This window comes from Thermobia domestica, chromosome 17 (assembly GCF_964235325.1).
Source record: "Thermobia domestica chromosome 17, izTheDome1.hap1.1, whole genome shotgun sequence".
NCBI lineage: Eukaryota > Metazoa > Arthropoda > Insecta > Zygentoma > Lepismatidae > Thermobia > Thermobia domestica.
In genome coordinates, this window is record NC_137470.1 from 53,588,183 (window position 1) to 53,601,525 (window position 13,343).

Below are 13,343 nucleotides of genomic sequence, written 5' to 3' on the forward strand. Positions count from 1 at the left end.
CAGTTCCTACAGTTAGTCCTTCTTTCATATCATACTTTTTGTAACACTCTTTCAATTAGCTTTTGCAATTAGTTCCAATATTTCAGCCAATGACTCTGTATCACTGTCACCAATCTCGAAGTTGCTTTCATCATCAATGTGGAAACACTTGTGGCATACATAAATATCATCATCTGGTGAGAGTGGAATGTTTGGTTGATGATTTCTGGGGACACATGATTCATGAGTCGCATTATCACATTCGCTACAGATTAACAGATGCTTAGAATCGCTACCTTTACAAACAAAACATTTCTTACCACTTTCGAATGTGTTACTGAGATCTAATTTTCTTTTTGTTCTCTTTTTTGGGGCTAGTGACTTCATCGTTGCTTTGGATTTTCTAGTTTCCTCTCGTTCTCTCTTTTTGCGTTCTTTGTTCTAATTTAATTTAGCCTTTTCTGTTAGCTTCTTTTCACATAACATCCTGTATTTTTCTGACGTTATTGCATAAGGCATTCTTTCTATGTTCCTCTTTCCTTTTCTTTTAGGGGTTTCGGGCCAGGCCAAGTATTGAATTATTTTGGAATGCTGGGTTTCCAAAAGAGAGCTTTCTGTTTCTTAGGTGAAACTGCACTGCTAGTGCTTGATAAGGATCGATTATTCCAATGTTTTCACTCTGTTCGTGAACAATTTCATCTTGCACATAACCATCGTTCTCAATATTCGTCTGTATTTGTTGTGTTGCATTCAGGCTCTTTTCATCAGCACTATTAGTTACGCTCAAATGGTTTTGATTGAAAAATTTCCATATATTGTACAAGATGACAAAATTGTTCTCTTCATTTACATCTTTCTGTTGAAGGCCATTTCTATCGTTTTCTTCAAATTTTTGAATTTTATTTTTACCTACAATACTGCAAAATTTCTCAAATGAAAGAACGGGAGTGTTTTCTGTTAACTTTGTGCTCACTTTTGTTCCTGAATTTGTTAGACATTTAGAATAATTAACGGCATTAGGATCCCAAGGTATCAACCCACATGCTCTAAAACCGTTAATGATTACTGCAGGTCTTAAATAAGTTTGTATTACATTCTTTAATACTTCGGCAAAGGTTACCTTTGTGAGTACACAATTAGGATTTTTCCTGTACCAATCGCTAACGGCTTTCTTCCAACCAGATTTTATTGGTTTAAAAGCAGCTACATCAGCTAGTTGCAAAATACGTGTCGAATTTGGGTAAAGGGCAGTAAGTTCTATTCCTAGTTCTCTGCAAAGCTGGCTTAACTGATACTTCAAGTGAGTTTTGTGGTCATCAACAAAGAGGATGACAGGGAGCTGAATCCCTTCTTTTACAATATAAGGATAAAATATATTTGCTATATATTGATAAAACACTTCAGATTTCATCCAAACGTTTTCACTTCTGCCAATTCCCCAACCTTTAGGAACAGAGTTTATTATTGCACTTGGAATTGTTTTATATGGATAAACAATCATCGGCGGCAGCGAACCAGAACATCACTGTCAGATTTTCTTTGGAAGGGGACGTTTTTACGTCGTAAATGTTTTTATCACCTTTGAATGCAAGAACTTTACCACTCGAAGGGCAGACATGAAAATTAGTTTCATCTCCGTTGAACACTCTCCATGGCTGTGTTAGGATGTCTTGCAGTCCTGATTCCTGTAAATAACTGTATATTTCCTGTAACCAACTGCGAATGTCTTTCTCACTTATACAAGCACTGGCGTACGTTACATCTTCTGCAGTGCGCTGACTCAGTTTCGGATGTCTCTTTAGAAAAGCCTGCAATATTGTAAAAAGAAAATAAATTAGGTTCTCTAATAAACTAGAAATAAAGTTTATAAATGTAGGCCCTATCATTAAATTTTAGGTTTCCGATATAAATTTCTAATCTGACAACAACAACATAAGAAATCACGTTTAATAATGCTATGAATGTCACCAATACTAATATTGCCATCTCTTAATGGTCGACTAATGTTTGATTCCATGCAGTTTGAATTAGATTGATATTAAAGCATGCTAATTCAACTTTTATTAAATATAAACCCTGGAATATAAAAAAGATATTAATTAAAAGTAGCTAATGATTCCAATTAGTTGCTTGAGAAGAATACTATGAAAGAGTGAATGCTAATAATAATATATCGAAATATTAATGCAGTTTTCTGTATTTTCCGTTTTTGTAAGTGAATACATAGATTAGTAGACCTAAGTAGAAACATAAGTATTAATGCAGATATCAATTGGGCTTACCGAAGAATAGTCTCTTCTTCCTCTTTAGATTAAATAGGGGAAAGACCAAACCTGCTGTTGCAATCGGAGTTCTTTATCTCATATTGTAACGTAGCTCTTGTAATTCCATATTTCTTTGCTATGGATCTCTGAGATGCTTTTGTTTCATGTAACTCACTGAGAGCCTTCTCTATAATATCCTTATCGTAAGGTATTTTAGCAAATTTTGGCATTCTTGCGATTACGATTGCAAAGCCAGAAACAGAAAATCGAGAAATCAGAACTGTACATAGTGATTAGCCACCCGATATATTTAGTTATTGGCCACCATACCAACAACTGGTAAATACATTCAGATTAACGTGAGAAAAAGATATGTTTCATAAAGTGCATAATAAAGGCTCAGAATATTTTTAAATTGCCATATTTATTAAGTGCGCAAATACATAGTAATTGGCATACGTGGCCAATGACTGTAAATGAAGAGTAATCAGGTTACAGTTATTAGCCACCCCCGAAAATGAAGAAAATAAAAAAATAGATATCAGAAATTCTGTTATATAGTGCTTCAAAGCTTAAGAAATCCATTATCAATTACCACAAGAAAAACAACTTTAAATCATGAAAGCGATTGATTTATTGTTAGAAGAATCCTTAAGAATTTCATAAGACTTACCTAGATTTCAGACTGTTCCGCACATGTCTTCACTTCCGAAACTCTAGCATTACAAAGGTGCAATCTTGCGGAAGAATGACGATTTACAAACAAAGAAAAGACAATCGCCGTCCGCTTCAGCAACATAATTACGAGAAATTTCGAAGCACGTCCTTATTATTGTACTTTTAATCGCAATTTGGCCAATCACTATTTGATGGCCAATGACTGTATGCTTTACCCTACAATTTCATATTTGGTACATTTCATTATATTTCTCATTCTTACAGGAGAACTCAGCTTTTTTCACGTTTATTTACATGTTGCACAAGTAAGTGCTTGTTGCTCTGCACAGAAATGTTTGTTGCATCTTTCACAAACTAGTATACTTTTTCTGTCCTTCCTATCACAAAGATGACAACGGTTTCTTCTGTTTGCAGATGACGCTGAAATTGCTAAAGTGTTTTCAGTTTTGGAGACTCCGAAATGTTTCATTGCAGCAGTCACTGATTTTGGTAATCAAGCTGACATCTCGCATCTTCGCTGCGTGTGATTTTCTACCATGTACTCGGCAATGTTGGATAAAATTTACGCCTCGCATTGGGTTTATTCGATAAATCTGGATCTCGAAAATTATAGATGCATTATTCGCAGAAGCATCTACCATATTTGAGAACACTGCTAATGGCGACCTTCTTGTTTGCCGTTTTCTTGTGAATTCTCTCACCATTTGGTGAAATTTATCCACCATCCTTTTGGTCTTGTTATAATATAGAATTATATCTGGCTTTTTCTTATGGTGTCAGATACAGCGGTATCATGATGTTGGGTGCTGACAAAAATCACAGCTTTGCTTCTCTTAGGTGAATACCTTACGATCGTTAGGTCACCGTTGAATCCGAAGATAGATCTCAATAGGCTACGAGATTTACTAGGTTGAATAATGTCGGGGAATTCACGTTTGTTGTTCATCATCGTTCCAACGAGAATGAGATTCAGCAGGTAGCAAGTACTGAACAAGTTCAACACTTTTAAAATAAATTGTTCATAGTAATGTTCCTTCCACTTTTGAACAAATGTTATGAAAGTTTCTTCACAACATTCTGAGCGTGATTGTTCTCCACAGTACCTCCTGGTTGCTTTCCTACGTATACATAACCTTTCAGTGCAAAATAGTTTAGTGCATCACATAACTAAACTATTTTTATGCCATATTTATCTGGATTATTAGGCATAGATTGAACGACACCGCTGTGACCACGAAATGGAACCAGTTGTTCAACTGTTACATAATTACTTGGTATAAAACAATTCCTACAGTTTGCAAGAAAACATTCCCAAACAAATCTGATGGGGGCAAGTTTGTCTTCTTTCAGTCTATTTGCGCGTGTTCTTTATCATCGAATCGAAGAAACCTTAAAATTAGATGAAATCTCATCTGTGGCATAATTTCATTTCATAATAATTTCATCCGAAAAGCTAATTGTTCGGAAAACCAATTAGGCATACACTACACTACAATGATTGCTTACAAGGAGAGACGAAAACAGCGGTCGCACTAACAAATTAAGAAATTCTTAACTATTTCTTCTCAGATTGGAAGAAATTGCGATCAACTAAGATCAGTTATACACGATCAAACTTTCTGTTTACTTTGAACGCGTCAAACTCTGGATGGGCGTATTCCCAATTCGATCAAATAAATTCACCAGTGGACGCCAGGTATATTCATTTGTAGATAACACATTCCTACCTTCTAGATTGTCAATGGTTACGTCACTCGGTAAAATTCCAGTGATAATGTAGAAGGTAGGACTGTGCTACCTACAAATGAATATACCGGTGAAGATATTTAACTTGCCTAACTTAGGTACGGCCGCTTGGTCGATTTGGTGGTAAACTAACACACATAAATACGCTGAAAGAAGACAAACTTTCTCCCGCCAGCCTTATTTGGAAACATTAAGTTATTATTAGGGTAAAAGAAAAGTTAAAATGACAAATATATAAATTGCTTTTCCTAGTACTTTCCTCCTTGCAACAGACAGATCGCTATAGTCCCTTAGCACCATCAACCAGTGACGGATCTAGGAGGTAAAACTTGGGGTTGGGGGCAACCAGATTCCAGTCTATGACAGAAATATCATGAGTTCACGCAAGCCGTTTTCATTTGAAATATATATATAAATAGTAGCTTCAATTATTTTTGACGTTCAAAAATTTGGTGGGGCCTGGGCCACCCAGCTCCGGGTTAGATCCCTCACTGTCATCAACAGAAAAAGTACGAACTATTTCGAAATCATTTTACACGAGGTTAATTGTCAGAAAGTGTCGTTAATATAATTGAGCTGAGCGAAGCGAAGCTCTTATACTCGGGTTAGCCGTTTGGTTGTCCGCGAACTCCTCCTAGACCGTTTGGCCGATCTCTACCAAACTTAGCACGCTGATAGAGTATGTCGTGCTGAGTGACAACATAGGTCGAAATAAAAAATCCGATGTACCATCGAGGAATAATTACCGAAAAACGCTTGCTCCTAGACGGTTTGGCCGATCTCAACCAAACTTAGCACGCTGATAGAGTATGTGTAGATGTTGAAAAAGTCAGAATAAACTGATTACGTAGTTTAAGCTCGCTCAGCTCATTTCATTGCAATCGGGTATATCCATTGCATTCCTAGTTTAAAATTTCTTCGTAACTATTAGCAAACTGACTCCCACAGAAAAAGCAGGGTGATTTACAATTAAGTCAAATAATATGGCTTAGGGGTAAGAAAACTTGTTATAGTCATAAAATAAACTGTAAAATTGAATTTCTGAAGATGTCAGAAACGTACAGTGTTTTAACTAACAAAATGAAAAAATAATCAAGCCGTATGATTCCTTGGGGTCTGGAGACCCTACGACATAAAACTGGGGTTAAGCATATCTTAATTAGCTTTCTCGGTATTCCAAGTTCTCTAAGAACGTTGTATAATGCTTCTCTCCTAACCGAGTCGTACACCTTTCTAAAATCAATAAATAGCTGATGTACCAGGGTATTGTATTCCCACTTTTTTCGAGTATCTGGCGAATGGTAAATATTTGGTCGATAGTTAATCGATTTCGTCTAAATCCACACTGACAATCTCCAATAACTTCATCTGCATATGGGGTCAATCTTACTAATAGAATATTTGAAAGGATTTTATAGGATGTTGACAGAAGAGAAGAGCCTCACAAAAGCCTCATCTTTTGCTACACACATGTTAATACACACAGGCGAGATCCCTCACACAATCGAAGAGTGTGGTATTCTTTTAGTCATCGTTCACACTTGTCAGGTTACGTGTTAAATCACACAGGAGAAAAACATCACATTAGCCCAGAGTGCGGTATGGATTTAGTTAACATTCAAGTTTGCCAAGACACAGGTTAATCCACACAGCAGAAAAACGTTAGTAGTGTAGAAAATGGTTTACGGTACTTTCAAGTCTAGCTAATCACAAGTTAATCCTCACAGCAAGAAAACCTCACTCGTGCAATGAAGGTGGAAAGTGATTTAGTCGGCATTCAAGTTCGGTTACACATCTTGATACACACAGTTGAAAATTCTCATTCAAGTCGAGAATATGGGAAGGGATTTAGTTTGCATTCAAGGTTGGGAAGAAATACACAGTTGTGAAACTTTTATTGTGCGATGAATTTGTTTCGCATTCAAATTTGGCAGCACAAATTTTAATATACATAAGTGAAAATTTTCTCACATGCGCTGAGTGTGGAAAAGTATTTGCTCGACCTTCAAATATTCCAAGACATTTTAACATACAGATGAAAATCTCACATACGGCAGGATTCACGTGAAAAGATCGTGAATACGAAGCTCAAATTTTGCAACGCACATGTTAAAATAAACAGGGGAATTACATTACTACCGGAATTAAGAAAGTAAATCGTTCTAAAAGGGAATGGTGTATTTCATTCAAGTTCATATTTGGCAACAGTTTTATTATTACAGATCTGGAGAATTGAGCGTGTCAAAATTATGAAGAATGATTAAGTCGAAGTTTTGTATCGGAGAGACATGTTATCCCATACAGGTAAAAAATGGGTGTCAAAAGTGTGAAAAGCGTTTACTTTAATTCCATATTTTGTTAGTGGAAATATATTAAAAGATATGTGACGCGATTTACTAAAATATTATGCTTGTACTTTAGAGGATGTAGTCAGGTTACGCACATGGCAATTCATACAAGTGCGAAAAATTCGTCAATAACACGTTCCTTAAGACAAATGCTAACATAGAGATGACAGACTTTGTACGTACCAAGGGTGTGGCAGGAGGCCGCGGTGGCTCAATGGTAGAGCGTTCACCTCTGGTGCAAGGGGTCCCTGGTTCGATCCCAGCTCGCGCCAAGTGAACTTTGTGGTGGACGAACGCCGTGTGCGTGGGTTTCCTCGGGGTTATCCCGTTTCCTCCCACTTTCTTCATTCCACCATTTCATTCATTCATTTCTCACCATCACCGTCTCCTTTAGCCTAAACGGCATAATCGTGGGACGTAAAACTCAAAGATTTCATTTTTCATTTCATTTCAAGAGTGTGGCAAGATATTTTGTCGAAGTTCACAAATCTAAGAGATGATAGCATAATGCAATAATAATAGTAACAGTAGTCATAGTAGCTATAATAATAGTAATAATAATAATATGTGATTGATAAGGAGAATTATTCACAGTAGTTGACTAAAGTTTGTTTAAGTTTTTGTAAAATTATTCCTCTGTAGGAAGTTGCTAGTTATGAGATGTTCTGTAATTATGTTGATCTGTTCAGAGGTCTTGGAAGACGCATTGAATGCTTAGTGAAAGTCTTTGTATGTTCTGTGAAAGTTAGTTTTGTGTTAAAAGTAACTCCGAGAGCCTTATGTGTATTGATTCTTGAGATAGCCAAATCATTTTGTTTTATGAAGTATTTTTCTTCAGTAGTAATATTTTTCTTTACGACTGAGGTTATGTTAAGCATTTACTCTTATCGGGGTGAACTTTTAGAAGCCGTGTGTTACACCAGAAGGAAATATTATCAATGTCACTTTGAAGCAGCTCGGGGTCCTCTATTCTGTACACTTCTTTGAAGACTTTGCAGTTTTCTGGAAATAAGTGCATTTTCTTAAAATTTAAGTTGAAGCAGCTAGTCGAGTCATTCATGTTCCATATCAATAAGAGTTTTTGAATTACGCTTCCTGTGCTTCTCCGGATGTAAGAGTTAGAAATCGATCTTACCAAGACGACTCTCTATGCAACAATGATATGAATGGCCCATGAACACATAATGTATTGGAAATTTTGTAAGTTAGATAAGAATGGTTAGTGGAATCGAAGGCACTAGATAAACCGAGATAGATGGCGTTAAGTTTTGCATTCTTGCAAACACAATGTACAGCGTGATTAAATGGTGAAGCAAGAGCTATAGACATAAACCATGTTGAGCTGTGTTAAGATAGGGAGAGGTGAAATTGAAAACTCTGTCTTTGCTAATTTTCTCGCAGACGATCGATGTGTCTGAGAGAAGCGAGATCTTGCTATAGGATGACATGTGATGTTTCAATCCAGATTTAAAAATGGGAGACACGCGGTGTTTTGCAAGAAGAGGGAAACAACTTTCCCTGAAACAACTATTAAAAATGAGCGAAAGTAGAAAAGAGATAATAGATGGTGTCGAACACAGAAAGGCCTAGCTTGTATTGTCAATGCGAGAGGCTCCCTGAGGCCTCTGTAGGACTTATATTGATAAATGAGATAACGAATTAAAAATGTAGGTACGTTCATTGTGCTTTTTTAGAATTTGTTACAAAACTATTCATTAAAATTTTGTTCTTTCCTCATCTTCTGCACTTGATAGAGCTTTGTACATCAGAGGATGTATGCTAGATGTTTAGATCTAGGTCTGAGAAGAAACCATTCTTGTTTAGTGTTGTTGATGTTAGTGTCTGAATATTTTAAATCTAGTAGGTATTTACCTCTCAATAGCTTTTTCGTGTGATGTCTTATATATTGAAAAGTTTATATATATATATATATATATATATATATATATATATATATATATATATATATATATATATATATATATATATACATTTGGCAATATACGCCACAGTTCCCAAGTCTTTTTCCTATTTCGGAATGTTTCTCGAGTCTCTTTGACGTGCCATGTTGGAAATTCCATCGTTTTTACTTTTATGAACAGTGCAAACTCTTTTACTGTTCTGTGAACATCGGCAAAGGAATCCAGTGAAAGGTACATTGTTCCTTCTAGTAAATTCGTCCGCGGTAACATCTATAGAAGTTTACAAATTTCACGGAAGTTCCTTCCCCCATTCAGGTAGAAGCTTTAGTTTTGAGTTGGGTTGCTGGCTTTTGGGGATTGACTATGATAAGGTACGCGGTAGGTCACTTCTAGAGATTCGTGGTTTAAGAGATGTAACTTTTTCTATGAGATGATACATTCTGTCGAAAAAGTAGAAAAGACATAATCTAAGCTGTTATTTTTACGAGCTTTATGCATATTGTACTATCTCAAATCGAGTCCCTTAATAGAATAGTCGAAGAACGGGTCTCATTTGTGTCTGATGCTATCCGATATTTACTGTCGATCCATTCTAAGCCCAAGTTATGGTCACCAAAATGAACAACTTTATTACCTTGTGACGTTATTTGAAAGTGATTCGTGGCATGTTTCAAGTAAACTTCGATGACTGTTTCTATGTGATCTGCAGACACACTGGTTGAAGTTTGTGCTTTTGCACAGACTTTCCCCGGCTCAAATGATTTCACGCACACTTACGAGACCATTCTGCCTCTCCTGCTCCATTTATTGTAATACATAATAACACTCCGCCCCCTCTGTTCTTGCGTTCGTTCCTCTATATAGAGAATTCTTTGTGAAAAGGCATTTCACTGTTCCTTTCCGGATCATTCAACTATGATTCACTCTTCACTAACAGTCATATTCCAGCAACTAATAACACTATCTGAAGTTCGTTTTTAATGCTTTGTATATTTTGGTAGTACACTTTAAACGTTGTTTTCTGTTCACTGCACTTTGGACCAGCATTCGTCTGTACAATCACCACACAACACGATAACAAAATATGGGGCACCTGATTTGGCACACTTCTCCCGCGTGAAATGACGTTGTTCAAGTCACCCTCACTGATTTCTTGCCATCCGTGTTGAGCATTGTAAATTATATTAAGAGTACGTAATGTAGCAACAAAAAATAACGGTATTTCACAACATTTCCAGCTTGATATATAGAGCGTTGCGTTGTCAGACACAGAACTCTAGCTGTAACGTTACTACTGGGTTCACAATGGAAATGATAAAACACAGAGATAACGCAAATATTCTTCCTGAAACGGGAGCACGAACTTTACCTTTGCTACAGTTTGACTCCAACTTTTACACTACAGTTTGACTACAGTTTGCACAGAGGATCGTAAATACATACAAAGTTTTCCTACGGCCAAAGAATCTTTCCTAGGAAGATAGTAAAATCTGCCCTTGATCATAAAGTGGGTCGCTATTGTCCCAAAAGGTAATCCTTGACCTAAAATTACCTCAATTGTTTTTATCCCCACCCCTTCCCCTTACCAAGTTATCGTATCTAGGTGCTCAAAATTCAATATTTTTTTTTTAAATTTTGGTGGGGGTGATCGAAAAATTTTCGAAGTTTCACAGATTGTAGATACTATCTAGATGTAAATGTGTATTGTTTTTCAAAACCGTAGATGCGTATTTTCTTTATTTTTTTTGGGTGTTGAAAATTTCAAAAAAAATGTAGAAAAATTTTTGGGAGACACACCTCGCTGATTTTTTGTTAAAAATTTGTTATACCATTAGGTACAACATATATTTTTTTTTTCGGGACCTGAAAATGATGGAAACATTGTCGAAAATAATAAGTAAAACTTAAGACAAACTTGTTTTTCATACAGCTTCTCCACCATTTTATTGGCCTTAAGGCTAGGGTCCCTTCAAACAATCCTTTGCCAAAGTTGACAATTTTCTTTCTTCTTCTTCTTTTTTTTGCATCCTTTCCGCTTCTGTCATTCTTCGGCTATTTTTATTGTGTCCTATCTGAATTGAAACACTAAATATATCTCCGTAACAGTCCTTCCGCTTCAATTGCTCTTGCACAACAAAGTTATAAGCAGCTCGCGGTAGAGAGCGCCACTCTGTGCGTCCAATGAAGCAAGAACTAATAGATACGTTTAGCCGACGCGAAGTGTGTGTAACTTTGTTGTGCAAAAGTCGGTTAAGTTGGAAGCACTGTTATGGAGATATATTTGGTGTTTCTATCCCGAAATGGACACACTCGAAGCAGGCGAAGCGGAAGGGATGCAAAAGAAAGAAAAATTGTCAACTTTGGCAAAGGAGTGTTTGAAGAGGCCCTCTCCTTGAGGGCAACAAGATGATGGAAAAACTGCGAAAAACACGTTTGTTTTCAGTTTTATTTATATTTGATAATGTTGCCATCACTTTCAAGCCCCGAAAAATATATGTTAAACCTAAGGTTATAATAAATTTTTAACCGAAAAATCAACGAGTGTTGCCCCCCCATATTTTCCTACATTTTTTTGATTTTTTCAACACGCAAAAAAAAAAGTACGCATTAATGGTTTTGCGAAGAAAAATTCATTTACATCAAAATAGTATCTGCAATCTGTGAAACTTTCAAAATTTTTCGATAACCCACACCAAAATTTAAAAATATTCAATTTTGAGCATATCTGACACGATAATTCGGTAAGGGGAGAGGGTGTGGGTCAACATTTTTTGAGGTAGTTTTAGGTCAAGGTTAGGTTAGGATTTAGATTTGTGGGCTTTCGGCTTCTACGGCCATTTAGCCCTTCACGTTTTGAGGGACGACGTCCCTCGGCGAGCACACAATCCGGGGAAAGGAAAGGAAGAAGGAATGGGGCTTGGAAGGATTCGGCCTGGGACCTAAAAGTTAGGTACCACCTCGTCATTTGCCTAGTTTGAATGAGGAAAACTCAGGAAAACCTCATTCAGGGTGGCTGGTCTGCAAAAGCGTTTTACACTTTTTCGACGAAATGCCCCCACCGGGAATCGAACCCGGGACCGCTCGCACCAGTTGTAGGTCAAGGGCAACCTTTTGGATCAATAGCAGCCCAATTTGGATCAATTGACGATTTCACTATCTTACTAGGAAAGACGCCTTAACATACGGATTCACAGTGTGGATAACCGCGTCATCTAAATTCTATCAAAAGCTTTTGATAATCGAACAATTAATTTTCCACATAGCTTTCCGTGTCCGACTACCAAGCTAGCCCCACCATGGAGCTATACCAACGCATAACTATCTCCACATTACAGTACTATATCGAAAAACTACTCCTCACCAATATCAACAAACGTTTCCAAACCCATTTTTCTTTACTTCATACAGTATCTAATACCTTGGATTACGCCCCACTCCACATGACTATCAGCATACTCCTTGTCTCCACTCTTTACGTTCTATCAGTACACATTATCCCCGTTAGAATCATCGTTCTTAATTATATCTGAATATGTTATTCATGAGCATCTTCCACTCTTTCATCCATCATATCCTGCACCGTAAACACCTTCTACTCAATTTGGCTTCCCCTGTTTTCATCATCACATACAGATGACCATATGCAGAAGAGAGATTCATTTGTCTGATTAACAAAGCCCATGTGTTATCTTGTGCTTTGCACCTGGCTCATTCTCCATCATCGCTATCACTATCAATTTTCCATTTTTCTTTTTGATTTTTTTGTTAGTTATTATACCATATAATTGTGAAATTTCAATAGAGCACAGATCACCTTCTCATAAAGTAAGGGCGTAACCTTCTCATAAGTTGTTATCCACTTTGGCTGGCCGGTAGATAATAGTGCATGCGCATAGTTTCCCAGCTGGCGTACTGTTGGATTTGTTATGGCAACATTTGTACCGAGTTTTGTTCTTCTTTTGTTTTTCTTCTTTGCTTCTTTGCTCGCTCGTTTTGTATCAGCTGTAGTGCAAGTGCTAATGTTAGAATAAAAATAGTATTTTTGCCTTCTATAAGATAACATTAACGTTTTATTGTAACATCTGGCGACCGTGACACGACTGAAAAACGGCTTAAATAATGGAGAAGGCAAAAAGAGTGAGAACAGTGGCGAGAGCTGTATTTACAAAAATCGCAAAAAATGTGGAACAGTGTTGTAATGCCGCGAATGTGAACATTGACGAAATTAAAGTGAACTTTGAATTATTGGAGGATAAATACAGGGCGGTTGATGAAGCACACAATGAATACATTGAACTGTTATTAAAAGAAGAATTCCAAGAAGATGATTTGGTTCAGGAAACAGAAGCACAAGATAAGTATGTTCTGACATTTTATAGTCTTCGTACGAAAGTTCAAGAGCTGAT

At 36.8% G+C, this 13,343-nt stretch overlaps 1 protein-coding gene across 1 annotated transcript in view; it reads right to left on the reverse strand.

Annotated features, from left to right (window-relative positions):
• Positions 1-99: 99 nt before the first annotated feature.
• LOC145674575 (uncharacterized) overlaps positions 100-13,343 on the reverse strand; it is a 48,941-nt gene continuing 35,697 nt past the window's right edge. The window contains exon 3 of the mRNA XM_081744762.1: positions 100-1,787. Coding sequence (XP_081600888.1) covers positions 1,461-1,787 — 327 coding nt within the window. The 3' untranslated portion in view covers positions 100-1,460. The remainder of the gene's footprint in view (positions 1,788-13,343) is intronic.